At 44.7% G+C, this 27,489-nt stretch overlaps 1 protein-coding gene across 4 annotated transcripts; it reads right to left on the bottom strand.

Annotated features, from left to right (window-relative positions):
* Window positions 1–1,161: 1,161 nt before the first annotated feature.
* ABCB9 (ATP binding cassette subfamily B member 9) lies at window positions 1,162–27,053 on the bottom strand. Of its 4 annotated transcripts, none has more exons than XM_054996286.1 (11): window positions 26,435–27,053; window positions 24,662–24,776; window positions 22,489–22,619; window positions 19,308–19,513; window positions 11,696–11,893; window positions 11,023–11,151; window positions 9,477–9,665; window positions 8,255–8,428; window positions 5,868–6,027; window positions 4,262–4,410; window positions 1,162–3,149 (listed from the first exon to the last, which is right to left on the bottom strand). In XM_054996286.1, exons 1-11 carry the CDS (start codon window positions 27,051–27,053, stop codon window positions 2,856–2,858), a joined length of 2,364 nt encoding a protein of 787 aa, XP_054852261.1. In that variant the 3' UTR covers window positions 1,162–2,855. The 4 variants fall into 4 exon arrangements, with proteins under 4 accessions (XP_054852261.1, XP_054852260.1, XP_054852263.1 ...); XM_054996285.1 differs by having other exon boundaries at window positions 4,274–4,410; XM_054996288.1 differs by lacking the exon at window positions 9,477–9,665 and having other exon boundaries at window positions 4,274–4,410.
* Window positions 27,054–27,489: the final 436 nt, after the last annotated feature.

Below are 27,489 nucleotides of genomic sequence, written 5' to 3'. Positions count from 1 at the left end.
GTGACCATTTTCAAGAGGTGCTGGAACTCCGTTCCACCGCGTTCCCGCTGAAAAAAAGCCCTGTCAGAATGGTCTACTTAGACTTTTTTTACAGGGTCTCAGGCACAGGTATTTGACATCATGTACTGCCTGGTCCTTTGTAACCGAAGATTGAACTTGGACCTAATTTGTGTAAAGCAGAGGCTCTTCTGTGGAACCACAGCCCTTCCCATCAAACAGGGACACCTCCTGTGTTCTCAACTTGTAGAACTTGCTCCTAAGTAGAATTTGCTTGGCCTCTCCACACCTAAACTACTTTCAGTAATTGGAGGCCTTCTTATGCAGTGCTACAAAGGCTCAAAGGAGACCAGCAGGAGAAATTACTGTTGTTTAATTTAGTTAAATGTGTGCACGTTTTTAAAAAACTATTTATTTTGACATTTTATCAGATTTTAATGCTTTTAATTATTTTGGTTTTAGCACTTTATGTCATTTGGGCACTTTTAGGTGGATACAATAAACGTTTTAAAAGGGGGAAAAAATTAAATTACCACCTGAAAGGGAACCAGGTCTTTAAAAGCAAGCACAGTGCTAAAACTGACATGTGTGGCTGGTGTTTTGTAGAATATTCTGCAGCAGATATCAGCAACCAAACATGAATGCAGGGAAGTTTCCAGCTTATTGGTAACTGGTGAACCAGTGATAGGAAGCGCGATCCATCTGCAGCCAGTCACAGATTTTGAGATAATCAGCAGATGAAGACAGCCAGAGACTCAACAGCCTGGTGACTCCAGCCACACCAAAGCAGTGGTCCTTAGCTACTGAATGCACACTAAGGAATCAGCAATAAAAATCAAGTTCTGTTTCGTTATGTGAGTCACTGGAAAAGTCGCAATGCTTGACAGTAACCTCAAGTAACCAGTGTCAGAATAAAGCTTTTCAGTGCTCATTGCCAGAGACCCTCAAAGGGACCCCCTGAACCCAGAAGGCATGAGATATGCCTGAATTCTTTCACACTGCTGCTGCCCTTCTTGGAAACACTGTGTGCAAAGTGAAAATGGAAGCATGGTTGAACTGGAGGCTTGGTTTCCTGTCCCGGGAGCTCTCAGCCTCCAAAGTCAGACACAACTGTGTGGATAAATATAACCCAGAAAACAGCAAAGAGCCTCAGACTCCCAACACTAAAAGTGAGTGGCAGAGGTAGTCTTTTTATTCTGTAAAGATTTTGTAAAATTATCTCTCAATCATATATTTATGCGCTTTTTTAAAATATTGCAAACAACAAAATTTGCCAAAACAGAGCAGCATCAAAAATATCAGAAAGGAATGGAAAGGAGCTAAAGTGCTTAAGGTCATTTTAAAAAATGAGTGCAACTTGAGAGATGAGAACAAAAACCAGTAAGTCTTTTTTTTTTTTATAAAAAGCTCAGTTTTCAATTCATAGCCTGGAGTTAAGTAGTTATTTTTAAGCATGTTTATGGCAGCATGAATGCTCCCTCCCAAACGTTTACAGAAGAAGAAGAAGACGGGTTCATGTTAGGTGGCACAAAACGGAACTAGGATCAGATTCTGAGACCATGCTCTCAGAACTACTTTGCAACAACACAACAAACAGCAAACTAACTAAAGAGAACAATTCAGGCAACTGAGAGGTCATCTTCTGAGCAAACCTCACTGAAAGAAAAGGGAGTTGTGGGTGAAAACGGGATGCTCTTGTGCAACTTCCACTTCTTTAAGTAGGGCTTGTATAGGAGATGTTCCCGTCTCGGTTGTTTAACAGTTCACACCTGGATTTTAGGCATTAAAAAAAAAAAGAATCTTGTACCACTTCAAACTGAGTTCTGAAACTAGGATGACCTTGCTTGCGGTGAAGGAGGGTACTCTACTCAACTGACAATAAATAACTAAAACAAGTAATTTAATACATGCTTTGAACTGTTTAAGTTGCAATTAAAAACTGCTTCCCTTTTTAAGAGTGCCCATTTCTAAAATCAAAAGGCTAACAAAGATGCTTGTGGAAAGAGGTTTGGTGCCTCAAGGTTTGCGACTATTAAAGTAACTGTTGTGAGCCAGGGATGAAATCTATCAGGCACCTCCTCACCCAAGCTCCATTGTAACGGACGGAGGTTCTGCCGTGGTGCCTCATGGGTGACTGAGCACAAGTTTTTTTCAGAAAGGCATAGTGGCTCTGGATGCCCAATCCAAAAGGCTTGCAAGGCTTCTGTTTTGTTTTCTTTTTCAATGAACATGCATCCACCTTGTGAATATCACACACCACGTAAAGTTTCGTACTCTAAGCTAGATGTAGCCACCAGCTTTGCAAAATCTGGGTCACAGATGGTCAACATTTTGCACAAGTTGAGAGCCCTGCCGAAAGGATACATCAAAAGTATTTGAGGTGCAAATGAACATTCATGGAAGTAGAAAGGATGTCTACAGGCACTAGAGTGATCTCACAAAGCGACTACTGGTTTAGGCCACAGCTCAACACCAGTAGATCCTTACCAATCTACACAATACTTCAAAGGCTTATTCTTTTTTCCATATGATGCATGCGCCTAAAATCACGCCTGTTTATAAATAACAGCAAGTTTTGCATGCGTATTAGTAGGAGAAGAGAACTCAAGAACTGCTTTGGGAATTGCTGACCCGCTGGGTCTTTTTCTGGTCAGCAGGCTTGTGCCTGCAGGGAGCCGTGTGCCCAAGGAAATGTAGAGCTTAAGACTGAACATAGACCTCGTTTTACAGAAAATCCCTGGAGACCCTTTGCTCATAGAGTGGGATTCCGATCAAACTCCTGAGTGTTTTTACCTCCACGTTCTATTAATAGCATGACCTTTTAGTCCAAACTACAGACTCCTGACCCACATGTGCTATTACATCCGAAACTCCTCAGCCAGTCCAGTCTTTGGAGAACCCCTCCGGATGCCAGCCAAGCTGCCATCCAACTGACATCCATTCCCCGTGCTGGTTTCGTGGCCCAGAATCTGTCTTTGCACCAGCTTGCAATAAAGGCCCCCTTCTTCCATGAGCTGCTTGTGTGTCCCTTGCTGTACCACACGGCCCTTGTCGAGAACAATGATACTGTGTGCTTTCTCCACGGTGCTCAGTCTGTGGGCTATGACAAGTACTGTGTGGTTCTGGACATCTCCATAAATAGCCTGCTGAATCTATCAAGGAGAAGAGAGTTTAAAAAAAAAAGAAAACAAGCAAACATTTCAGTGTTAATTTTTTCATTCACTCTTCCAGCCAGACCCACTCCAGAAATCCAAAACAGGTAACAGTCATAACAAGATCAAAAATAAAAGTAAATTTCAAAACAACGTTGGAAGCAGCCAGTAGAGAATTCCAAATACTTCAGAAAGATGCAAACAAAAGAAATAAAAATGTTATTATATAAAAAAGGAAAGATGCAAACAAATGTCAGGGAAGAGAGAGTTCCTCATTCCTTGCTATCTCAGGCTGGCTCGTATTAAGCGAGTAGGTTCAGCGGGCTTTAACAGATAAGGCGAGGAAGAGGAAATTGAGGCAGTACTTCGGAACAACAGCAGATAAAAAGATCTCAGAAATATGTAAATAGGCTGAAACGGGGACACTGTGCAAATTTTAGCTGAATTCAAAATAGGAAGAGGGGAAAGAGAAAGCTATGCCCCTTTTCCAATTAATGTTTGGACATGGACTTTAATCTAGGCTGCCCATCTCCACACCCTGTCCTGCGTTCATCTCAGTATACTGGCTCACACGTTTCTACATTGATTTTTCACTTTGGAATTGCTTGGCCATTCCTCACCTGGGTCCAATAGTGCCAATTTACAGCAGGCAGAGCAACTGCATTGCATGCAGAGGGAACCAGTTTAATTCCTGTGTGTGTGTGTGTGTGTAAAGTGCTGTCAAATCATAGCCGACTCGACGGCACTTATGGCAACCCCTGGTGGGGTTTTCAGGGCAAGAGACTAACAGAGGTGGTTTGCCATTGCCTGCCTCTGCAACCCCGGTCTTTGTTAGAGGTCTCCCGCCCAATTACTAACCAAGGCCGATCCTGCTTAGCTTCTGAGATCTGACGAGATCAGGCTTGCCTGGGCTATCCAGGTCAGGGCATTTAATCCGGGTATCTCCAGTTTAAAAGACGTGACTTATTGGGGTGCTTGTGACCCAGGAGATGCTGCCAGTCCATCTTAATGGTTCTGGGCTAGACCACCCATGCTCTGTCTTGGTGCAAGGCAGTTGCTTGTAACTACATCACTGGCACCCTAACAGCACCCCGGAAGAACACCCCGTCGGCATTCCTGCTCACCGCATGCTCGCTCTCTGCATCCAGGGCACTTGTGGCTTCATCCAGGATCAGGATTGGTGGGTTTCGGATCAACGCTCTTGCAATAGCAACTCTCTGTTTCTGGCCACCGGAAAGTTGGGCTCCTTTTTCACCCGCTTCTGTTAGTTCAAAGGAAGGGAAAGAAGAAACGGTAACAAACGTAGTGTCTCGTGGGAGCTGAGCTGTGAATTGTGATCTCCCTATCTTTCACCTAGTTTTGCCACGAACTTTGTAGGGAGGGCTTAGGCAAGCCAATCTCTCTAAGCTTCGACAGTGCCCCTTAATCAGCAATATGTGGTCAACAATATTGACTCACTTCCTACACTGTTTATTAGGCAGTGACATCCAACCTGAGTGTGGATCTGCCACAAGAAGGATTCAAGCGTAGCATAAAATGTTAAGCCACTTTATTGACACTGCCCTGGGTTGCCCACCAGGCTGAGGAAAGCTTATGTGGCACTGATCCCTCTCCAACAAACGTCGGGATAGAGACATCATTACCCTGAGAAGAGAGGGAGAAAAGGATTCCCAGATGCAGCCCAGGCTACAGCTGACAAGTATTTGGGAATCCCCAAAGTGCCGTCCCATCTCTAGGCCATGAGGTAGTCCCTTCCTTCGGTACTTTGAGACCTGTGGAAGGTGAGAGAGATGACCAGGCTGGGGAATTCATAATATTGACTCCTGAGGCAACAACCAGTGGCCTGAAAATTTCTACTGTTTATTGTTTGTCTTTTCAGATTTTAAATTATGAAAAGACATAAAGACAAATCCCTGAAAGGGAGTACATAAATGCATGGAATAAGTAAATTTGTCCAGGCAGAGAGGGGGCAATGTTATCGGGCTGTCCAGCCATTGCAAGAAAGATTTTCCCTATCGAGGAAATCACACCTTCAGGTTAAATCCAGAAACACAAGACATAATCTGCGTCTTCAGTATTGAAAATGTAGGAAATCCCATTAAGGATTACTGGGAGAAGCAACATGAAGCAGTTTCAAAACTCACTACAGAATATGTCTACTCGTTTGAGGATTAGTAAGACTTGTGTCTTACTAATGGTTTTCAGTGGAGTTAACTCAGGTCTTAGTTTAAGAGGAGCCAAAGTCGCTCCCCCCAAAATAAGAAGTGATGTGGCCACAGAGATAATATACAAATCTGACGGCATCCAGGATTATGGACCTGCTTCTCTACTTTGCAAGTGGGTTCTCCAACACTGGCAGGGCTTTTTTTTCTGGGAAAAGAGGTGGTGGAACTCAGGACGACACAATGATGTCGCTTTGGCTCAGCTGGAACAAGGGGAGAGTTTTTTAAAGTTTCAATCACCCCTGGCAAAAATGGTCACATGGCCGGTGGCCCCGCCCCTTGCTCTCCAGACAGAGGGGAGTTTAGATTGCCCTCCGCGCCTCTGTCTGGAGATCAGGAGGCGGGGCCACCGGCCATGTGACCATTTTCAAGAGGTGCTGGAACTCGGTACCACCACATTCCAGCTGAAAAAAAGCCCTGAGCACTGGTAAGTGACAAACCTTGCCTGCGCTGCCGATGCCTCAAGAGAACAAAGTGAAGCAGATTTTTTCAGTACCTGTCTGGTAGCCGTCTTGCAATTCCGTGACAAATATGTGGGCATTGGCCTTCTGGGCAGCCTGAACCACCGACTCGTAAGGAACAGAAGCCAAACCGTAGGAGATATTTTCTGCAATGGATCGGGCAAACAGCACTGGCTCTTGGCTCACCAAGGAGATCTACAGAGAGAGAATCCACAGAACAGTCACAGCTTAATGATTAGCTATGCTGGCTCAAAGAAGCATCCGTTGTTCTTAACAGAGAGCTACTGGCATCAATTACATCATATCCTGTTTAATGCAGCCCTTTATGATCTTTTTTTTGCCAACTGGCATTACAGCTGCTGCACGGGACTTTCCCACCAATCCCAACTTCACAGTCACTGGCTAGCAGCTGTGTGGTTATTTCATATTTGAAATCAAGAAAAGATGCTAACTTCACATGACTCCTTTCTTCCCTCTCCCCACACAGAGCCAGAAGGAATTACCTAGGGCTCTAACATCTCCTAGCCCCCAAGCCCTAGAAATCTCATTCATTACATCTCTGGCTTCTGAGATTTCAGCCTGCATTTCAAGTGTCCCATGGCTGCAATTTGAGGCTAGAAACTTGCCTTTAGGGGGAAAAAAAAGGGATCAGAGGGTCAAGCCATGCCAAAGCATTCTGTGGCGAGGCTTCTTACACCAGCAGACTGTCTAGTTCATTATGACCCGTTCTGATGGCAAACAGATCTCCAGGGTCTTAGACAAACCTCATCACCTGTTCTTTGGGAGTCTTTAGCTGGAGCGGCCGGGGCCTGAATGTGGAACCTTCAGCGTGCAAAGCAGATGTCCTGCTTTTGAGCCACAGGACCTCCAACATTCAGAGCAGAAAGGCACAAACTGTTTAAATGAATATGCAGGGGACTTCATCAACCCTGATAGAAGAACATACGAAGCTGCCGAGTTAAACCGCAGGCCCATCTGCTCAGTGCTGCCTCCTTGGACTAGTGATGGCTCTTTTGAGGCCTTGGGCATAGAAAGGTCTTTCCCAGTATCCTCTTCCTAAGATTCTTTACATTAAAATTATGCCATGGCCTCTCCTGCAATCTCCAACCATCTTCCTCACTTAACAACATTCAATTTATGTATCGCCATTCAGGATGACTTAATACCCACTCAGAGTGGTTTACAAAGTATGTTATTATTATCTCCACAACAACAAACAGTCTGTGAGGTGGGTGGGGCTGAGAGAGCTCTGAGAGAGCTGTGACTGACTCAAGGTCACCCAGCTGGCTTCAAGTGGAGGAGTGGGGAATCAAACCCGGTTCTCCAGATTAGAGTCCTGCACTCTTAACCACTACACCAAGCTGGCTTGCAGTACCTGTTGAAATTCTCTCTTAATATGTGGATATTATTTATTTATTTACTTACTTAAATTTATAGTTCGCCCTCCCCAACCAGGTGGGCTCAGGGCGGATCACAACAATTTAAACATACTACACAATATATTTTTATATGTAGACAACTCTGGAATGACTGTGGGACGGGGACCAGGAAACAGCCATAATCCAATCCCACAGGAATCTGAACCTTGATCATGCCAAGCTGAGCCCAGTGCTCTAACCACTATACACTGTGGCTCTTCAGGGTACAGATAACATTATTATTTGATTTACTATCCTTTCATCGGGCCTGTAAGACATATGGGGGGCATATGGTGAAGTGAGCAGACTCCCCCCAATCAGCCTCCTGCCAGAAGGAGGATGTCGACCCCCTGGTCTGCACAACATCGAACAGCTTGCCACCCGCCCCACAGGTTTCGGATGTTGAGGGATTGTGCAGTGTGAATGCTGCTGTGTTTATTAGCTGGAATTGTTTTTAATTATTGTGCTATCTTGTTTTATATTCTTGATGTGATCTACTCTGAGCTTGTTTTACAGGGAGAGCGGAATATAAGTGCAATTAAATAAATAAATAAATATCTCAAGGGTACAATCCCCATTGAAATTAGTAGAAGCGCAAAAATAGGACCTGGCCTATTCTAGTTTCATTGTCTCTACACAGCTTCTAACTGCCCCCCAGCAGCCCACACATTTCAGCTTCTGGGACTAACTCTGACCCCAAGTCAAGCCAAGCCAAAAGGAATACACTTAGACGCAATTTAAAAATCTCATGAAATCTTAAGTCAGCCACCCCTCCGTTGCTTCCAAGACTTTGGCATGCAGGCAACGTCTGCTATCAAGCTTATCTTTGCAGTCACAAGGACTAGGAGCCTGCTTTGTTCTCTCACTAAAAATGAAAGCAAAGATTCCCGGTAGGTGGAATTTTGCACCCAACACCCTGCTTGGAGCTTCTCCATTACTGTGCGACTGACACAGCTGTGCCTGAGGGCAGTGAGCACCAGGATATGGTTACTGGCGACGCGTACCGCTGAGTGCAGATACTTGTGCTCATACATGTTAATGGGCTGCCCGTCCAGCAGGACTTGCCCATCTTGAAGAGGGTAGAAGTTCTCCAGAATGTTGACACATGAACTCTTCCCGCTGCCAGAAGGGCCCACAAGCGCCGTCACTTTCCCAGGATAGAGAGTGAAAGAGACATCCTGAAAAACATGAGTGTCAAAAAAATGTACTAGGAGTCCTAGCACAACAGAGAGTGTGTGCGTGCACACAATTCCCTCCCTTTGTATGTTACCTAAGCTACTCTTGTTGCATCAGTGCAGGGGCTTGCAAGCACACCTGCTTGGATGAGAGGGTCTGGCTCCTGCAGCACCTTACAATGTTAAGTCACAGCAGTGCCCTTAGAGAAGACAGCAGGCCCCTTAAGCCTTACAGTCCCACAAAGGATGAATGCAAAAAGCTTGTGATGGGGATGGGGAATGGCACAGGGCCACTGCGAGATTTCCTCAGTAAGTGGGGCTGCCCCATTTCCAAGGTGGGGGAGCAGGGCTTCAGGGAAATGGAAAGAAAAATTTGCCAAATAATGTTCTATGTGTAATTTGATGTCTATGAATTCTCATGCAAGCTGAACACCACCAGTTATAAGAACAGCTCACCATCTTTTGCCTATTTTATAACATTTTAATTAAATGCCTAAAAAGCAAAAGCACCGTCCCCTTCCTTTTAAGAACTGTGCCATATTTGGATGAGTCAGGAAGGGGAAGTCTGGAGCGCCATCTCTTTTGAGGTGCACCAGCCACCATGGATTTATTTCTTTAAAATTATTTTGGGCGCTAAAAATAAAACCTCATTCTTCAAATGAAATTGCCACATCACAAAGGCAAAAGACTGTTTTGTTTTTTTGGGGGGGAAATTATCCACTGGGCAAATGAATGTTTCGCGTGGGATCTGAATTTGGTACAATTTAATAGAGTAGAAAACAGTAAGAGTCCAGTAGCACCTTTAAGACTGACAAAAATTGTGGTAGGGTATGAGCTTTCGTGAGTCACAGCTCACTTCTTCAGATACCAAAGGGACATACCCCACCACAAATTTTGTTAGACTTATAGGAGCTACTGGACTCTTGCTCTTTTTTGCTGCCACAGTGAGAAGCATACCACGCTTTCAGGAAGTCATGATGGTAGCAGGAACCGTGTTTCCCAGGCCACCTAAATCGGAACAATGTTCCCATATGCACCTGAACGAGCTTACCTGGAGGACCTGGCTTGCTGGTCGGGTGCGGTAAGCAAAGGTGACATTCTTGAACTCCACTCTGCCTTCCAGTTGGCTGGGAGCCAACGTCCCGTTGTTGAGCATGGTTGGTTCGCGATCTATGAATTCAAACACTTTCTCCGCAGCTCCAACCCCCTGCATCAGCCCACTGTAGACGGAGCCAATGGACTTTAAAAAGAATAAGGGAAAGGATGTTAAAATTCTTGAAAAAAATTCTCGTTTGCAACAAATACCCACAAATGCAGCCAAATTTCACTGTCCAAAAACATATCCTTTAAAAAGATGCTTTGCAAATGTCAGACAGTAGCAAGTCAAACGGGATACACAAAAAGAGCCCTTCTGGATCTGATCAAAGGTCCATAGAGCCAACAAGATGCTCCCATAAGGCCCATAAAGAGGGGCATGCATGCCCAAGCCTTCCCCTGTTGTTATCCCCAACAAACTGGTATCTAGAGGTATACTGTCTCTGAACATGGGAGTTCCATTTAGCCAGAATGGCTAACATCTATTGATGGATGTCTACTTCATGAATTTGCCCAAACTGATTTAAAAATCTATCGACGCTTGTAACCATTCTTGTATCAGGAAGTTCCACAAGTTAATAATGGATTGCTTGAATACCCTTCAGGTTCAGAAAAGGAAATCTCAAGGGCTTACACAGCAAGGAAGATCTGGTCAAAGCTGAACATTACCCAAACTGCCTTTTGGGCCCCTCGGAACACCTTTGCCTGTGTATCCCTTCCCTTTCACTCAGTACTGAAGAGGAGGGTTTCCTCTGTACCTTCCAAGGGAAACTAATCGGGATGCAGAGCAAACCTTTATAGCAATAATAATAACTGCGCTTATATACCACTTTTCTAGACAGAGTAATGCCCCACTCAGAGCAGTTAACAAAGTTAGTGTTGTTATTATCCCCACAATACGGTTGGGGAGCTGGGGCTGAGAGGAGTGGCTTACCCAAGGCCACCTACTGAGCTCATGGCAGTAGTGGGATTCGAACCGGCAGAGTGCTGGTTCGCAACCCAACCACTTAACCACTATGCTACAGCAGCTTTGATGACTCTAGTGGAGCAGTGCCTAACTTCCCAAACTCCTTGTCTCTGGAAAGACAGCAGACTACTTCCTGGGGGGTCTCTCTATAGACACACTTATTTTCAATTTTAAAAAAGGTATTTCTGAAAGGCATAGAGTTCCCCCCATATAAAGTTATTAAGTATTCTGTTTTACTGATAGTATACCATTACAGACTGTACCGAGACAATTTTTAAACATTGCTCATTCACAAATTATTTTTAAAGGTAAGACATTTAACACACTGCTTAACAACACATAACAGAAATATCTGAGGCTTAAAAAACTGACTTGGAGCCCCTCTGCAAGTCAGGGAGATGTCAGCTCCAGGCCTGGACATTCTTCAAGCCTTTCTTAACGGAGAACAGAGAATTTGAGAGAACAGGAACTCAACTGAGATCTGATACTACAGTTTCTCACGGAATGCAGATGCTTGCGGATTGATGGCACTTGCCTCCATGCAGTCTCCCAAGACGAATTCATAAATAATGAAGGATATCAAGTTCCCGCTGGTCATCCGGTCAGAGATCACCAGGTGGCCTCCATAGTACAGGATGCTAACTTGCACGACAAGCAGCGTCAGCTGAAACCAGGCAGAGAGACATTCAAAACCCACAAACAGGAGCGAGGCTTTCCTGGGTGTGAGAATTTCCTTAAGATGGCAACAACATTTCCCACACTGAACAACAACAATACTGTGTCCAAGTTCTTAGCAAGCAACAAGCTGAAACAGGCAAGATATGGGGAACGGGCGTAGAGCTGGTTTGAACAGAAATGCTTGATGTGGGGCAGGGAAAATTAATTAATTATTGCAGCACTGTGATATAGAAAATGGACGCTGGGGACAAAGGCTTGACAGCTCATTTAATCTAATGGTTCTTAGAAAAACTATTCTCTAGAATTAGGGCCAAATTGTTAGTATTTTGATAGAAAAACATGCGGGGAATGTACACTGTTTGAGCTGTGACAGAAGCATGTTTGCTGCGTTATGCACAAGCATGCAACTCCTTATCCAAGATCAAAAGTCAGGCAAAGCAATAACTTGGCCTTGGGTTCAACCACACCATATGCAAGCCTTGATTATCCAGCATGCCTACTGAGGAATGAGGTACAGAGCTTCCACCTACCCCACTAGACCACACATAGTAGGTGTACGCCAAGGCCTCTTTTTTGTTGAGTTTGTAGACTTGCTGCAGTTTGTCCCGGTAGACGTTGGCCTCCACCTCCTCGTTGGCAAAGCTGCGGACGGTCTTCATGGCAGAAATGGTTTCCTCTGCAGTGTTGTTGGCTTTTGCTAGAGCACTCTGAACTTCCTTGGAGAGTTTCTGAATGGGGGGGGGCAAAAGAATGAGGAAGAGGAGAAGAACATCATAGGGAGGAAGGCTAGAGTAACCATGACATGGAATGATCCTATTTTGGTTTTTCCCAAGTCCTCTCCAACAATGTCTGGGAGACACCAATGAGTCCCAGCTACTGACCCCCCTCCATTTTTGTACTGTTATGCGATGTGCGAGTCTCAACAAGAGACCCAGAGGTATTACAATGACTGGAAAATTATTGTTTTGGATGCTATATTTTGGGAAGGGTGCTGGCGATGAATGGAGCCATGAAGAAGTTCAGGGACCAAAAAAGCAAGTCCTACATGAAAAGGAAGAAAGAAACAGGCATGCTGAGGTGAAGTGGCAAAGATGGTAAGAAAATAACAGTAGAGTAGGGGGGGAATATTGGCCGTTTTCAAACTTAAAAGGCTGTCACATTTACAACGATGTTCTTTCTTTGTATGAAGCACACCCCACTTTTTAGAATCACACTGGAAAGCAGCTTAGAAATAAAGCTTGAAATATTAAGATACAAATTCAAACAGCCCCAAAAGGCAATTAATGTTTGACAGTATCTACTGGGATGAGCTAAGGAGACGCAGGACTCGCTGAGAGACAGGCACAGAAAGACACACTGAGGGTTTCAGGGGCTATGAAGACACACCCAATGAAGCCCTGGTGATGTAGGCCAATATTATCCCCACATTGCAGACAGGGAAGAATGAAAGCCCCACAACAGAAGAACCTGCCTAAAGAGGTTGCAGAATCTTCTCCCCTGGAAAACAACGAGACTGGACAGGCATCTGCCAGGAATTGTTACGAGCATCAGAGCCTGCAACGGATGGTTTCCAAGCCAAATCTGCACTTTTGAGCAGTATCATCTCGCCCCCCTCTCCCACTGACAAGCAACAGACAAGAGCGGATGATGCAATCCACTCCTAGGTCAAAATGGTCTGGGGTGTGTGTGCAGTAACAGATTAGGCTAAGAAGATAAGTTGGATCCGCACTAACCAGATTTACCATTAAGGCCCTGAGTGAACTCCAACACGAGAGCCTCTTTCTAGCTTAATATATTGACTAATATATGTTTTAAAATGCCAGGGTGGGGGGATGGGCACAGAAGACTGCTTTTGCCTACTTGACCCGAGTGCTACACTGGTGCAGACACGCTGGGATAACTCCCAGTTTTCCTCTCTTTGCTGCTATGAATGCAAAGGCATTTTCGGCAGAAATGGAACCTCTGAGAATGGATCATTTTCTGTGCTTTCCCCTTGCACTTGGTACTTCAGCCTCTACTGCTGATGGCCTTTTTGCTTTTTTTTTTTTTTTTAAATGGTGGTTAACTGTATTGCCAGGGCTTTTTTCCAGCTGGAACGCGGTGGAACGGAGTTCCGGCACCTCTTGAAAATGGTCACATGGCCGGTGGCCCCGCCCCCTGATCTCCAGACAGAGGGGAGTTTAGATTGCTCTCCGCGCCATGCAATCTAAACTCCCCTCTGTCTGGAGATCAGGGGCGGGGCCACCGGCCATGTGACCATTTTCGCTGAGGGCGATTTAAACTTTAAAAAACTCCCCCCTTGTTCCATCGGACCCAAAGTGACGTCATTGTGCGGTCTTGAGTTCCACCACTGAGTTCCACCACCTCTTTTCCCAGAAAAAAAGCCCTGTGTATTGCTATTGCATAACGTTGCTATAGTGATATAGCTACGACCAGTTTTAAAATCCTTGACAAAAAGCCCAACTGTGGTGGAGGAGGAAAAATGGTGGGTGCAAGGGAAGATGTGAAAGAAATGGCACTGGATATGGGTGCCACACCTTCCCTTCCTCACTGTGACCGACCCCGCTTCTAGTATGATTTTTCAGGGAGGTTTGTACCAAAGCTGGTTTGGAAAAAGTCAGAGAGCTAGGGAAAAGCCAGAAGATGGATGGCTGCACAGTGATGTCAAGGAGGAAATTGCCGCAGTTTGCAGGGGTAGGTGGGTGGAAGACATGGAGCAACACCCCTGTGCGGAAGCAGCTAGGAACTAATAGTCCACGTGCAACCGTTCTGGCCCGTCAGTTGAAAGTTTGTCTTAGGACTGGATGGCCTCCCTGTATGCAGAATAACCAGGGGGTGGGGTGGGAAAGGAGAGAGTATGAAGAAGGTCAATGAAGCATGTGTATCCCACAGGCCTTGATTTAGCACAACCTGCCTCATTTCCCTTGAGTCCCATTCTCCGCCGGATTAAATCTAGCAATGTCGGAGAGCCAAGAAATTGCTACTGGCAGGAATCCAGGCATTCAGTGACTCAGCCCTTACAGAGCGTCTGTGTGCCTGTAGTATTGTGCAGGCCTGGCCTCCTGCCTCAGAAAAGCAATCAAGCCAGAAGAGCGCAAAGGACGTGGCAGAACAGGAAACATAGATTGGCTAACATCAGCCCCAGTGCATGATAAGAGTGTCCGACTTTGGGCTACGGCTTACACAGAGGTGAGTAATACAAATCCAGTTAGCTGATGAGGTATACACATGTCCCAACAGGTATTACAAGTTAAAGAGAGAGGGAAGGAAGTAGGGTGTGGAACTGCAAACATCACATCAAGAGAGAAATTTCAAAAGTATTCCAGGCTGGGTAGGAGTGGGGGGTGGGGTAGAAGAGAAATTGTAAATCCTCCATTATCACCTCCTGCTTAGCTGTTAAGAGTACTAGGAAATGGGGGCTGCATTCAATTGCTGCAGCCAACCCTGGGGCTAAAGGACTGCCCAACAAGATTAGCATGAACAGGTCACTTGGGTGTTATTCCCATGGTAAGTTAAATAACGAAAAGATAGAAAAGAGAGATCCAGCTCCAAAAATCTTACCTTATGTTTACCTTACAAAAAACTTACATTTCAACACTAATACATAACATTTATATAGTACATCTTGAGTGGTCATGCATCGCCCCACGTCATTTTATTTATTTATTTAACTGGATTTCTATTCCACCCTCCCTGCAAGCGGGCTCAGGGTGGATCACATTTAAAAACACAGTAACATAATTACATACAATCATTAAAAACATTATAAAAACTTGATAAAAAATTATAAAAAGCATTAAAAGCATTATAAAAATAATAAAATCTTGTAACAGTATTTTGTAACTGAGATCTTATTCTATTATAAATTGCTTTGGAGACAGTGGTATGTCAGAACGTTTCCACACGTCCTGGCATAGCACTAAACAAACGCAACGAGGGTGTCTTCCTGGCACGATTTCTGACATCATGGCGCCACGAAAACGAGATCGTGGCGTGATGACATCAGAAATTGCGCCAGGAAGATGCCCTCGTTGCATTTGTTTAGTGCTATGCCGAGATGTGTGGAAACAGCCGCTAACTATAGAATCTCTAGCAGAAATGACATTTGGGACCAGGGAATTCCTAGATCAGGGATTACATTAGCAGCCATTACTCTCCTCTTCTGTGGAGGGGAAAAGGAAAAGCAACAAGAAATGAACGGGAGCCAATGCACTTAATCTGGGTTGGGGATGAATCTGCCACAGAATGGAACAACTCTACAAGAAAAGCAGCAAAAATAACTTCTGAAGAATGGTCTCCTTTGGGGAAACAAACACAAAAGAAAAAAAGGTTGGGAGAGGTCCTAGTGGCAAAGAAAAAAACCCCAACATGTAAAGACCTCCAATAAATAATAGAAAATACGTGGTTCGAAAGGTAAAATTGTATGTGATAATACAAGGTGAATCTCATACTGTTGCAGATATAAGATTTTTTTGCTCTTGAGGAGGTATTATCTGACCCTGTTAAATTTACACCTATGGAACAGATGCTATTAAGACATGAAGCCTTTTGGATTCACACTCTTAAACACAATTATCTCCTATAGTATATTATATTAGTATAGTATATTAGTGACAAATTGGAATTATCAGTATTTGTATAAAAATAAGATGTAAGCCAGGCTTTTGAAAGCGTTGTAGCAATACCCTTTTAAGGTGGTGAATCAGCATATTTCTTGGACGGAGCAGCTGCAATTCATTAGTATTGAAACTCTTTATCTGCCGATAGAGCAGATCGCACTTTTAGAGCAAAAGCAAGCAGTATTTGGAAGAAGGCCTTTGTGATAAGATTTATCTGTTCAAGGTTGTTACATTTATTTTATGTTTAAATGCCTGCAATTGCTAAGTAATTTTATATTAGACTCCTACTATATAAAAAGGCAAGCCGTGTTGGTGATGACTCACTTTTTATTCCCTCACAGCTGCTCTTCCAAGTCTCCGCTTTGATCCAGCAACAAACAGCTGTTAATGTTCCCTGGCCCCAGGGAGGTCCGCCTAGCATCGAACAGAGCCAGGGCCTTTTTGGTACCTGGCTCCAACCTGGTGGCACTCTCTGTCTAAAGAGACCAGGGCCTAGCCAAATTTGCTATCCTTCTGCCGGGCCTGCAAGATGGATCTGTTCCGCCAGGCATACGGTTGATGCTGGCTGGACCTCCTCACTGGATGACTAGAGGTGCCTCCCTACTGGAAGCATTTACTGCCCAGCCTTGTTAAATACTTTTGGAGATGGTTGGGTGGTGGTTTTTGGAGAAGTCTGCTGCTGTATGTTTTTAAAATATTTATATGGTTTTATTGGTTTTAAAGCTATTTGTATTTTATATTATTATACCAGTTGTAATCCACCCTGAGCCTGCTGATGCGGGGAGGGCGGAATATAAATTCAATTAAATAAATAAATCTTCTTCTGATTTCTTGGGTGCAGACTCCCTTTTGGTTGATGTTATGAGATGATATTTGAGATTCATAAAATATCCCATAGGAACCACATATTTTTTATTGTTTATTGGAGTTCTCTACCTGTTGGTTTGTTTTTTTCTCTCCCTTTGGGGAAGACAGATCCTTTGAACCTCCTTGCCTAGAGAGGACTCCAGTTCCTTTAAGCCATTGGAGAGGGAAAGGTGATTCTTGGCTGCCTAACATCCTAGCTGCTCTAGCGTGCAAGGCTGCAGCCCTATCCCCAACGCTGAGTACAAGATCAAGTCAGTGGACCATTTGCAACGTCTCCCCCACTCCTCCAGAGATTTAAGAACAGCCCAACAGATCACATCTCTGTCTCAAGTCCTTCCTCTTCCACCAAAGTATTATGCTTTTTCGGTTTAGGGCCAGCTCCAGGAAATCCAAGAATTCGTTCTGAATACCGTGCGTGTCTTTTCATGAGCTATTATGGAAAGATCTGCCAGCTTTCCTAAATTCAGACAATAAAAAGCATTCAAGAAGGAGAATTTGAAGAGTCTGGGAAAATGAGGGCAGATTCCGAGAAGTGCTTGATGTAGTTTTTAGACAAGAGATGAGACAACATCATGGGAGTTTAGCATTAGACAGTCACATGCCTTAAAGGGGCTTCCAGCCACCAATGGAGCAAGAAGGGGGAAAGGAATACAAACTTGCAGGTAACCCTTGGTCTGGAAGCCAGACCTCCTTCACCTTTAACCATTCTCATTTAGTACTAACCGGTCCAATCTTGTGTCTCCCTCTTTTTCAAAGATACAATTTATGTCCAGTTTATCTAAAATGAAGGCAAATAGTAAGACCAGAAAAGATTTTTAGATGGTGCTACAATGGTCTATTCTCAGCCAACCGATGACAACCCAATAGATATTGTTGTTGACCATTTAAAGTTCACAGTAGGTATCGACAACAACTGAAGGTTCAGGAACCAAATCCAGCCACCCTTGGCCCCAGGGACTCCACCTCCTTCCCCCAACAGACAATGTTCCTCAGGCTCTTTCTCCAAACCTTATACAGAGGCAAACAACAACAATCATCATCCTCCAACATGATACATGCCCTCATGTGCCAACAATGTCCATTTGCTCTGTATGTTGGACAAACCAGCCAACCTCGGCGCAAAAGACTAAATGGACACAAATCTGACATTAAAAATGGCAACATCCAGAAACCAGTGGGAGAATACTTCAATCTATCAGGACAGCTCATCAAGGACTTAAAGGTCACCATAGTTCAACAGAAACCTTTCAAAAACAAAATCCAACGGGAAGCTGCTGAATTGGAATTCATATGTAAATTTGATTCAGTCAGACTTGGATTGAATAGAGACTATGAATGGTTATCTCATTACCAAAAGTAACTGCCTTCAGGGATTCTTTTCAGATTCTGCCATGGAGGGGAGGTGTCACACCCAGCCTGATTGTGCATTCCACCTCTTTCATGACTTCTTGTAACTTATTTACATTTACATGACTTTTACTCCCTGCACCTTCTCCCCTCTCCCCTCACCACTTATATATCTCTGGCCAGTTTCTTCATACCCTTCATGCATCTGACGAAGAGAGCTGTGGTTCTCAAAAGCTTATGCTACAATAAAGTTGGTTAGTCTTAAAGGTGCTACTGGACTCTTTACTATTTTGCTACTACAGACTAACACGGCAAACTCCTCTGGAACAATAATAGTAACATTTGATGTATATACTGCCCTTCAGGACTACTTAACACCCACTCAGAGCAGTTTACAAAGTAAGTTATTATTATCCCCACAACAATAATCACCCTGCAAGGTGGGTGGGGCTGAGAGAGCTCCTAGAAACTGTGACAGCCAAAAGGTCACCCATCTGGCTTCAAGTGGAGGAGTAGGGAATCAAACCCGGCTCGCCAGATTAGAGTGCCACGCTCTTAACCACTACACCAAACTGGCTCTCACACCAAACTGGCTCTCACACCACCACCACCAACAACAACATTCAATATACTGCCCTTCAGGACAATTTAACATCCACTCAGAGCGGTTTACAAAGTGTATTATTATTATCCTCATGACAATCACCCTGTGAGGTGGGTGGGGCTGAGAGAACTCTGGAAGAGCTGTGACTGATCCAAGGTTGCTCACCTGGCTTCAAGCAGAGGAGTGAGGAATCAAACCTGGTTCTCCAGATTAGAGTCCTGCTGCTCTTAACCACAACATCAGAAGGTTCCTACCCACATGAATAAGGACAGACAAGCTTTGCCAGAGACTTTTCTCCTTTGTCATAACACGCATTTTACAAAGCCACAGGGAAATTATAGTTAAGTAGTGGATATGATCAAAGGGCTCTGCAAATGCCTCTACTGCTGCTGACCCTGGGGAAGGTGCCCTTTGCCTGCATCTCTGCTCATGTGGAATGAGTCAGTGAGCAGAGCCAATCTTTCAGCTCTCATTTACATGAAATTAAAAATTAATTGTCAGCGAGGATTATGGGTACTTCTATGCCACCTCTAAACCCAGTGTCATTTAATGTACCTCCCGTATCCCTGTTAGCTATTCTAGATACAAGGGCACTAGTTTCCGTCAGGGAACAGGACAAGATTTTCTGTACATGTTCAGGGCCACCTTACTTCATCGCACGCCCTGCATGAAAACAAGCTCAGAGAGTAAGATCTGGGTACTAACCTTGTAGTATTTCCCATAAAGATCAGACATGAGCATGATGATAGGGAATCCCATGAAGGTCACCAGAGAGAGCTGCCAGGAGAGGCTGAACATGAAGACGATGACCCCCGTGGCCTTAACCATGTTGCGCAGGAAGATGTTAATGTTCTGTGACACCAGGTCGCTCACAATGGTGGTGTCAGAGGTCAGCCGTGAAATAATGTCGCCTGCAAGAGACTCATCTATTTAGAAAACTTGCTGGAGGCAGATCACAAAATAAAACATGATAAATTCATACAGCAGTTCAAAAATAATTAAAACCGATACACCATTAAAATTAATGTATCAAGCCAGAGTGTAAAAATAGCATACAACATTCAGCGGCCTGTAACAATCTACATAAAAACAGGCTAGAAAAAGACCATAAAAACCATTTTAAATCCCTCAGCCTAGAAAAAAGAAATGTTTTAGCCTGGCGACTAAAAGATAGTAAACTCCAGTGAGTCTCCAGGGGAAGAGCGTGTCAAAGGCAAGGTGCCTCCACAGAAAAAAACCCTGTTTTCTCTTCGTCACTTGCCTTGCCTCGGCAGGTGGGGGAGAGAGAAAGTAGGCCCCGCAAGGAGGATCTGAAGTGATGGGTTGGCAGTCCTTGAAGAATCCTGGCCCCAAGTACTTAAGGCCTTAAAAGGTATGAACCAGGATTTTGAATTGTGCCCAGAAACAATCAGCCGAATGGGAACAGAAGCAATGCTGGGGCCAACAGCCCTTCAACTTACTGGTGGGCCTTTTTAAAATTCCTAACCTGCATCCGAAGTGACGTGTCCTGGACTGGCATCATGTTGGACTTTTTGCAAGTGTCCTACGCTCAGTCATGAAAGAGTTAAACTGTTGTTCTGTTTGTTTAGTCAGATAGCTAGTTAGCATAGGACCACTTAGGCTTCGAGAGAAGTTCCCGCCACAGAAAGTGGGTGTCTTTAGTCTTAATGAGAGAATCTAGGATTGTCTATTGGATCAGCCAGTTTATTGGGGGGCAATAGTATAGCAACATATACTAAGGTCTTATTGCTCTTTGTTCAGTCTGCTACAGCTCACTACTACACTAGACCATGCAGTCTAAGCTTCTCTCTCTCTAGGACCTAGTTGAGACTATCAAGATGTAGTCAGAAACTGTCTGTTGTTTTTCCTACCAAATGTACCCTTTTTACCCTATTATGTAGTAAAGTATTTTTATAAAGCTAGAATCACAGAAGTCTGTCTACTTATTTCCATTGCGCTATTATCAAACTCTACAACTCTGCAAACTTATGTCTAATTGCTGTGCAACCACCAACACACCAAAACACCAACACCAACCACCAGCAATTTTAAGATCACCCACTGGACGCCCCCCACCTTCAGATTCAACGTAGGCAGCTACGAAGTCACCGCAGGGGTAGGAAGAAGTGCTTCTCTGTTGCCCAGACCCTGGTGAAAGGCCTACTGCAGTGCTATTTGTCAGGCACTTACTTTACTGACCTTTTGGCATCTGTACAGCACTTCTTTCTTATTCACCCAAGGCTTTGGCAGGTGGCGACTCTGCAGTGAGTGGATTTCTGTTGGCATAATCTAGGTGGACGGACTGATTTTGCTGGGTTGCGAGGAGGGATGCTTTTCTGTCCTGATTGCAATGGAGTGTTTTGAATTTGGCAGTAAGTCAACCTGGGAGGGCCAAAGGCTTGCTGGGGCCTTTTGGTCAGATGGAAGCTCGTTGCCAGAAACCTCAAGAGATGAGCCAGACCGCATAGCAGATTAAACCCTCTGCTTAAGCTCTTGGGCTAGGCTCCAAAGGGCTGCATGGCTAGCTCCATGTACCCGAGGGCAATCTGGAATGGTGTTTCTGGCACAGCGGCCTCTCGTCAGGCCACATAATAAAACCCTTTTAAACCAAAAGGGACTTTCAAAACCAGTTGACGACCTGGCAGGGGAGCCTGCTAGGCCAAGTCAACTTTCCCACAAGGCCGGACTACACCCCTTGGAGAACCTCAAGTACTCAACCAAGTTTTCCATTTTGCCTGCTGCAGCAGACTGGAACTACTACATACTGGGACAGGGCAAATACATCCACAGCTGCCCCCAAAGCCTCCTGCTTTACCCACTCTACTTTGCTGGCCCATGTGCCTGGAATTCTCTCCTATGGAGGACCACCTCTCTCTCTCTTATCAGCTATCTCTTCTGCAAAGCTCATGATTCCCATTTCGAAAGCAAGCCATGCTATGCAGAGAGGCATTTGCACATAATGCTTAAACAATTATTCACACTTCCAGGGTTTTTTAAGTGCTTCACAGGCATCATCTTGCTATAATCCTTACAATCACGTTGGAAGGTGGGCGACTGTTATGATTCCTGTATTGTAGATGGAGGTCTGAGGCTCAGCAGATAGTTTGCCAAAGACCACCTAGTGAGTTCGTGGAAGAGGCAAAATTCAAACTGGGGATGTAATGATTCATACCGCAGTCTTAGTCACTACACTAAACCAGCTCTCATATCCATCCTTGTATCCTTTGCTCTTTCCTGTGTCATCAAATGATCAAAATTAAGACTAAGTTTCCTCAGGGCAGAGAGGCTGTCTTTTTTGGTCCTGTTACTCTCTAGAGAGCTACAACAGAACATTACCATCATCATCATCATCTATTAGTTGTTTTAGGGGGGGAAACTTATGCATATGGAAAACATTTTTTCCTAACCTGCTTGGAAAATCTAAGGCTTCTAGTTCAATTTTTGATACTAGCCTTTCATGCAGGAATGGAGAAACAGTGTTTCCCAAATTCTAGAAAAAAGAACCTCCCTGAAATGGAGGATAAATTCACAGAATCAAGATGCTACAAGTTTTGTACATGATTGCAATTTTTTTTAATATTGTTCTCAAAAGTCATAAATTATATACATCTCAAAATGTTTTAGGAGCCACTGACAGTTTGGGGAGCAGAAACTATCTGGTGGCAGAGATTCTAAGAATCCTGTTCAATGGATTCCTTTGAGCCTAAGAGTTGCACCCTCCCTTTTCCATCTGTAAAACGAGAACAATGACGGAGTTCACAGGTTGCATAAGTCATAAAGTCAGTCCTAAACACAAGAGATATTGACAAACAATCGGCACTGACAATGTTGGAAAAGCCTGGAGGCCTCCAGCTGGAGAACACGTGTGTCCGAAAGAGAAGCCCACCTGTGAGGTTCTCATCAAAGAAACTCATTTCCTGTGAGACCAACGACCGGAAAAGGCTGTTGCGAAGCCGGATGTTCAGCCTGGCGAAGATGAGCGTAAAGACGCCACCTCGGATACCTGCGGCAAATGAGCTGATTGCAGATAAGAGATGTTATAGGACAGACAGACACCAACACATAAGCCCTCAGCCCTGTCCTATCAAGCAATACAAAACCAAGTGATGTTGTTAAGCCATCCACTTCAAACAGTTCAACAGCTTGGAGGTGCAGATTTCCTTGGCCTCTCTAGAAAGCAGGGATGCACAACAAGTAGCCCCTAGTCTGGATCTGTCCCCCTCTGTACGGTTTCACCAGGCCCCAGCTATCATTAAGTTTTAGCTAAGATACGGCCAAAAGTTTGCACACAAGCTACACAAGAAAAAAAAGAGTGCTCTGAAGTTGTAAAAAGGGCGAGATTTCTGCCCTTGAATGTTACCTTTCTGTCTTTGTATGCAATATACGCAAGCACTCATTTTTGTGTGTAGCATGCTGCCTGACAGATGCAAGGCGAGGCAACCTGGGTCAGATTGCCTTTCTAGTGGGTGCTGAGCAGCTGCCTCCATCTTTCCCCCCTCCCTTCCTCAAAAATCTATTCCACTTCAATTTGACTTCTATTCCCCAAATTTCTGTTTCTGATGCTGACCACCGATGGGAGTGCTTCAGAACCTGAAGTGTAGCTTCAGAAGAGGAAAACTCTGTAAGGGGAGGGCATTGGGGAAAGAAAGTTCTGAAAGATGGTTTATGCTCCTTTCTGGAGAGTCTCCTTCCTGTCGCCTGCTTACCGCAACACCTCAATTCCAGGAGCCATGACTTGCTTCAACCATTTAAACAACAACCTGTAACCAGTTCAGCTGTGGGCTTCCCCCTCCTCATTGGCCAGCCTGATCATCTGGATAGCTCCAGGCCTGACTAAGTGCCCTCTCTGCTAGACAGCACTAAGCCGATATGGGATCCTGGCCAATTGTACAGCCAAGTAAGCTGGTGATCCACCCATCCTCATCTTGTTGCTTGGAAAACAGAGAGGCCTCGAAAAGCACTGCCATCTACCTGTTCCTTTATCTGGAGCCCTTTTTGGACTGAAGGAGAAAAGCAAGGTATCTGTACTTTGATTTAAATGAATGCCCTTTAACTTCTATATTGTAATCATCAAAGGCAAACGCACACACAATCTTTATCAATGCCAACTTGTACCGTAGACTGAACTTTGAGAGCAGCACATATCAGTTCACACATTATAATACTAATCAGAATAACATTCATTTTATATACTGCCCTTCAGGACAACTTAACACTCACTCAGAGCGGTTTACAAAATATGTTATTATCCCCACAACAACAATCACCCTGAGAGAGGGGTGGGGTAGAAAGAACTCTGGAAGAGCTGTGATTGATCCAAGGTCAACCAGCTGGTTTCCAGTGGAGGAATGGGGAATCAAACCTGGCTCTCCAGATTAGAGCCCTGCCACTCTTAACCACTACACCAAACTGGTGAGAGTCTCAGGGATACAGCTGCATGTGTGTTATCAGCCCCAAGAGAGAATGCAGACAAAGTATGAGTTCAGAAAACCACATAACCCTTGCTCCAGAACCGTTTATACCAGAAAAGAGACTCTTTAAAAGTTTCCCAAGAAGCCTCTATACACCAGAGGGAGGAAGTTGAATTGCCTCTGGGATAGCCTCACATCACTTCAGGGCATATAACACTCTCTAAAAGGCAAAAGTAGTGAGCAGGTATCCTACCTGTGACGAGTTATATAGGAAGTACATCCTCCAGAGTAATTCTATCTTGGACATTATACAATATTTAAGCTGTTTCCCCATGTCTTAAAAATAGCACCCCACTCACAGAATGCTGGTGGCTTTTCTGCGCAATTTCTGACGTCACTGATTCCAAAATAGATGCAGGCAGTTTTGATTCCATTTTTTGTGGTGCCATGAAAATGGAATCATAACTGCCTCCAACTGTTTTGGAAACGGCGATGTCAGAAATTGCACAGAAAAGCCCCCAGCTTTCTGTGAGTGGGGCGCTATTTTTAAGTCTTGGGGAAATGGCTTTAGGCTCGACAAGGAAGTCTTCCAGCCCAGCTTTGATTCCAGGATCCGTACAAATATGCCAATCCTTCTAAGACGGCTACCTTCCTACGGCAAGAACAGCCATGATCACGACTGCGGTGGAAAACTGGTTCATGCTCTTCTTGATGACAATTCCATCAATGGCCCGACCCGTGAAGTATGGGAGGAATGTTTCTCCTGTTGTTGGCAAAAGGATAAATTTAAGATGAAAAAAGATATAAGGTTTAAAGCAATAATGTCTAAACACAGGGGCTCCCCGCCATGCTCCCAAACTCATTTGGTCATTCACAGTCCCCCCAATTCCTGGCCAACCCATCATCCAAATGGAAGAATCTGGGAAACGAGAAATGTTGATTGTGTAAACGGGTCACTTCAGCTGGAAGCTTGATAAACACCAGTAATGGACAGCCAGAAAACAATGATCCTTCTAACTCATTTAATTAATTTACTTTATTCATAGTCTGCGCCTTTCTCACTAAGACTCAAGGTGGATTACACAGCGTAACTCAATGGGACGTCCAATTTGAAACAGGATTAGGATATGAAAATTAAAACCAGGTAAAAGTTTGGAGCAAAGCTGAAACAAAGCGTAAGTATTAACAGGACATATTAAACAATGTATAAATGACGTAACAGGATAATAGATGCAATAACAGATAGCATGTACTACACACAGTAGCGTAGTCTGCAATCTCCTTCCCATTATTAAAGCATTTTTCCTGAATCGTTCCTTTATAATAAAGTGTTATGACCTTCATACAAATGCCACCCTCAATAATTTGGTTTTGCATTCATTATTTATTTATTTATTTTAGACTTCTATTCCGTCCTCCCTGGGAGCAGGCCCAGGGCGGATAGTTTGTGAAATGCCATGAAAGTAGGAGATTTCCTGACCCTATTAGGCAGACCATTCCATAACGTGGGGTTCGCAACATAGAATGCACGTGTATGGGCAGTTGTTGATTTGGCTCATTTGCAGAGTGGCACCTGCAGAAGGCCCTGCTAATATGGGCAAAGCTATTGTGGGGGAACATAGCAAGAAAGATGGTCCTGAAGATCTGAGGGCCCAAGGCCGTTAAGGGCTTTGTATGTGATAGCCAATACCTTGAATTGAGTCCAATAATAATGGCCAGACACTGGAGTGAATCTGAGAGTTGGAAGGGGTCAGGGCTTTTTTTCAGCTGGAACGCGGTGGAACGGAGTTCTGGCACCTCTTGAAAATGGTCACATGGCCAGTGGCCCCATCCCCGCAGCTGCGCGGAGGGCAATCTAAACCCCGCTCTGTCTGGAGATCAGGGGGTGGGGCCACTGGCCATGTGACCATTTTCACCGAGGGTGATTTAAACTTTAAAAAACTCACCCCTTGTTCCAGCAGACCCAAAGTGACATTATTGTGCAGTGCTGGGAGCATATGTGCACTTTGTGCGCACGCATGTGGTACCAGGGGCACCATCTCCTGCCAGGAGTTGCCCCCTGTGTTGGCAACCCACTGAGTTCCATTACCTCTTTCCCCAGAAAAAATCCCTGGAAGCGGTCTTATAGGTCATCTAGCCCAACTCTCGCTTCAATGCAGGAAATCCAAAGGCTGAGCATCCCTGAGAGATGGCTGCCTAGCCTCTGTGTGAAGACCTACAGCAAGAGGTATCGCCCCTCACTTTTCTCTTCCTCAGCTTAAACACACATCCTTTTCTTCAAGCTTCCCTTGTAGGACTTGTTTTCCAGAGCACCCCCCAACCATCTTCATTGTCCTCCTCTGAACCTATTCCAGGCTGTCTAGCTCTTTCTTAAAGTGCAGCACCTGATAACCCTTAAACTGTCAAATCCAAGACACTCACCTAAAGCAGCCACCAACAGGAAGAAAAAGGCTACCACGAGGACGTGAACATCGGGTTTGGTATAAGATAAAAGCTTATAAATTGTGGCTGCCGAGGCCTCCTCTTTCTTTGGCTGAGCACCATGAGAAGTGGGGTCCCCGACTTCCTCTGCTTCAGTCCGAGACTCTGAATTTATTCCCAGAGTCTCCCTGGAAGGTTTCACAGAAGAGAGCAACAGCCACAGAAAGAAAGTGGCTGCCAGAGACAGGTAGGTCCAAGCAAACAAACTCCAAAACCACGGGTTCTTGATGGTCTTTCTCACTTCCGCGTAGAGCAGCAGCTTGACCAGGGCGTAAATCCCTACTGCGAGGCAGACCAGCATGATAAAAGTCCGGGACACTTTCAGTCGCTTGGGGCCATAGTTGGTGTTTTTAGCCACACCAATGGCAGCACCCAAGAGCAAGCAACTCCGGTACAGGCAGGCTCCCCAGATGTCCAGCATGGAGTCAAAGATGTTAAAGTGCTTCAGGTCCTTGAGGATGCTGCTGGCACTGCGGCTGTGCTCGTACAGCAACGTGGTCACCGTCACATCTACACTGATGAAGGTCAGTGTGCCAGCCACAGCTTTCCAGGCACGCATTTTCAGCTTCTCTTGAAGTGAGGTAGAGCAGAAGAAATGGCAAAAGAAGGCACCAGGCAGGGAAGGAAGGAGGGCCTCTTAACCAAGGGCTGAAGCCAACATGTCAGCCCAGTCTGTCCTGAAAGGGAGAAGAGAATGTGAAAAAGAACTGTGGAACTCCTCCCCTCAGGGGTTGAGAGAGGTTCCATCTTTGAATGCCTTCTGGACTGGTATCGAAACCGTCCTTTTCCAGAGGGCCTTGTTTGATGCTGCCCTGAGGTTTTTAGGGTGGCTTTGCTGAAATGTGTTCTCTTCCTATAAACTGTTTTAATATGCTGATTGTTATCTATTATCTGCTATTATAAATTACCTTGGGAACTGTATTTGGCTAAAAGACATTTTAGAAACGCGCTAATGAACACATCCCACGCACACAAATATGTAAGAATGATATGAC

This window comes from Eublepharis macularius, chromosome 13 (genome assembly GCF_028583425.1).
Source record: "Eublepharis macularius isolate TG4126 chromosome 13, MPM_Emac_v1.0, whole genome shotgun sequence".
Classification (NCBI taxonomy): domain Eukaryota; kingdom Metazoa; phylum Chordata; class Lepidosauria; order Squamata; family Eublepharidae; genus Eublepharis; species Eublepharis macularius.
The sequence above is the reverse complement of the archived record's forward strand: the minus strand, read 5'-3'. Positions and strand labels throughout refer to the sequence as shown.

Bases quoted from the DNA above. Each gene is read 5' to 3' on its own strand.
- ABCB9 (XM_054996286.1), bottom strand. From the start codon at position 27,053: ATGCGTGCCTGGAAAGCTGTGGCTGGCACACTGACCTTCATCAGTGTA. The intron at 8,429-9,476 runs GTAAGCTCGTTC...CATGTTTTTCAG, and splicing joins CAGCAAGCCAGGTCCTCCAG to GATGTCTCTTTCACTCTCTA. The intron at 4,411-5,867 runs GTACTGAAAAAA...TTGAACTAACAG, and splicing joins GCAAGACGGCTACCAGACAG to AAGCGGGTGAAAAAGGAGCC.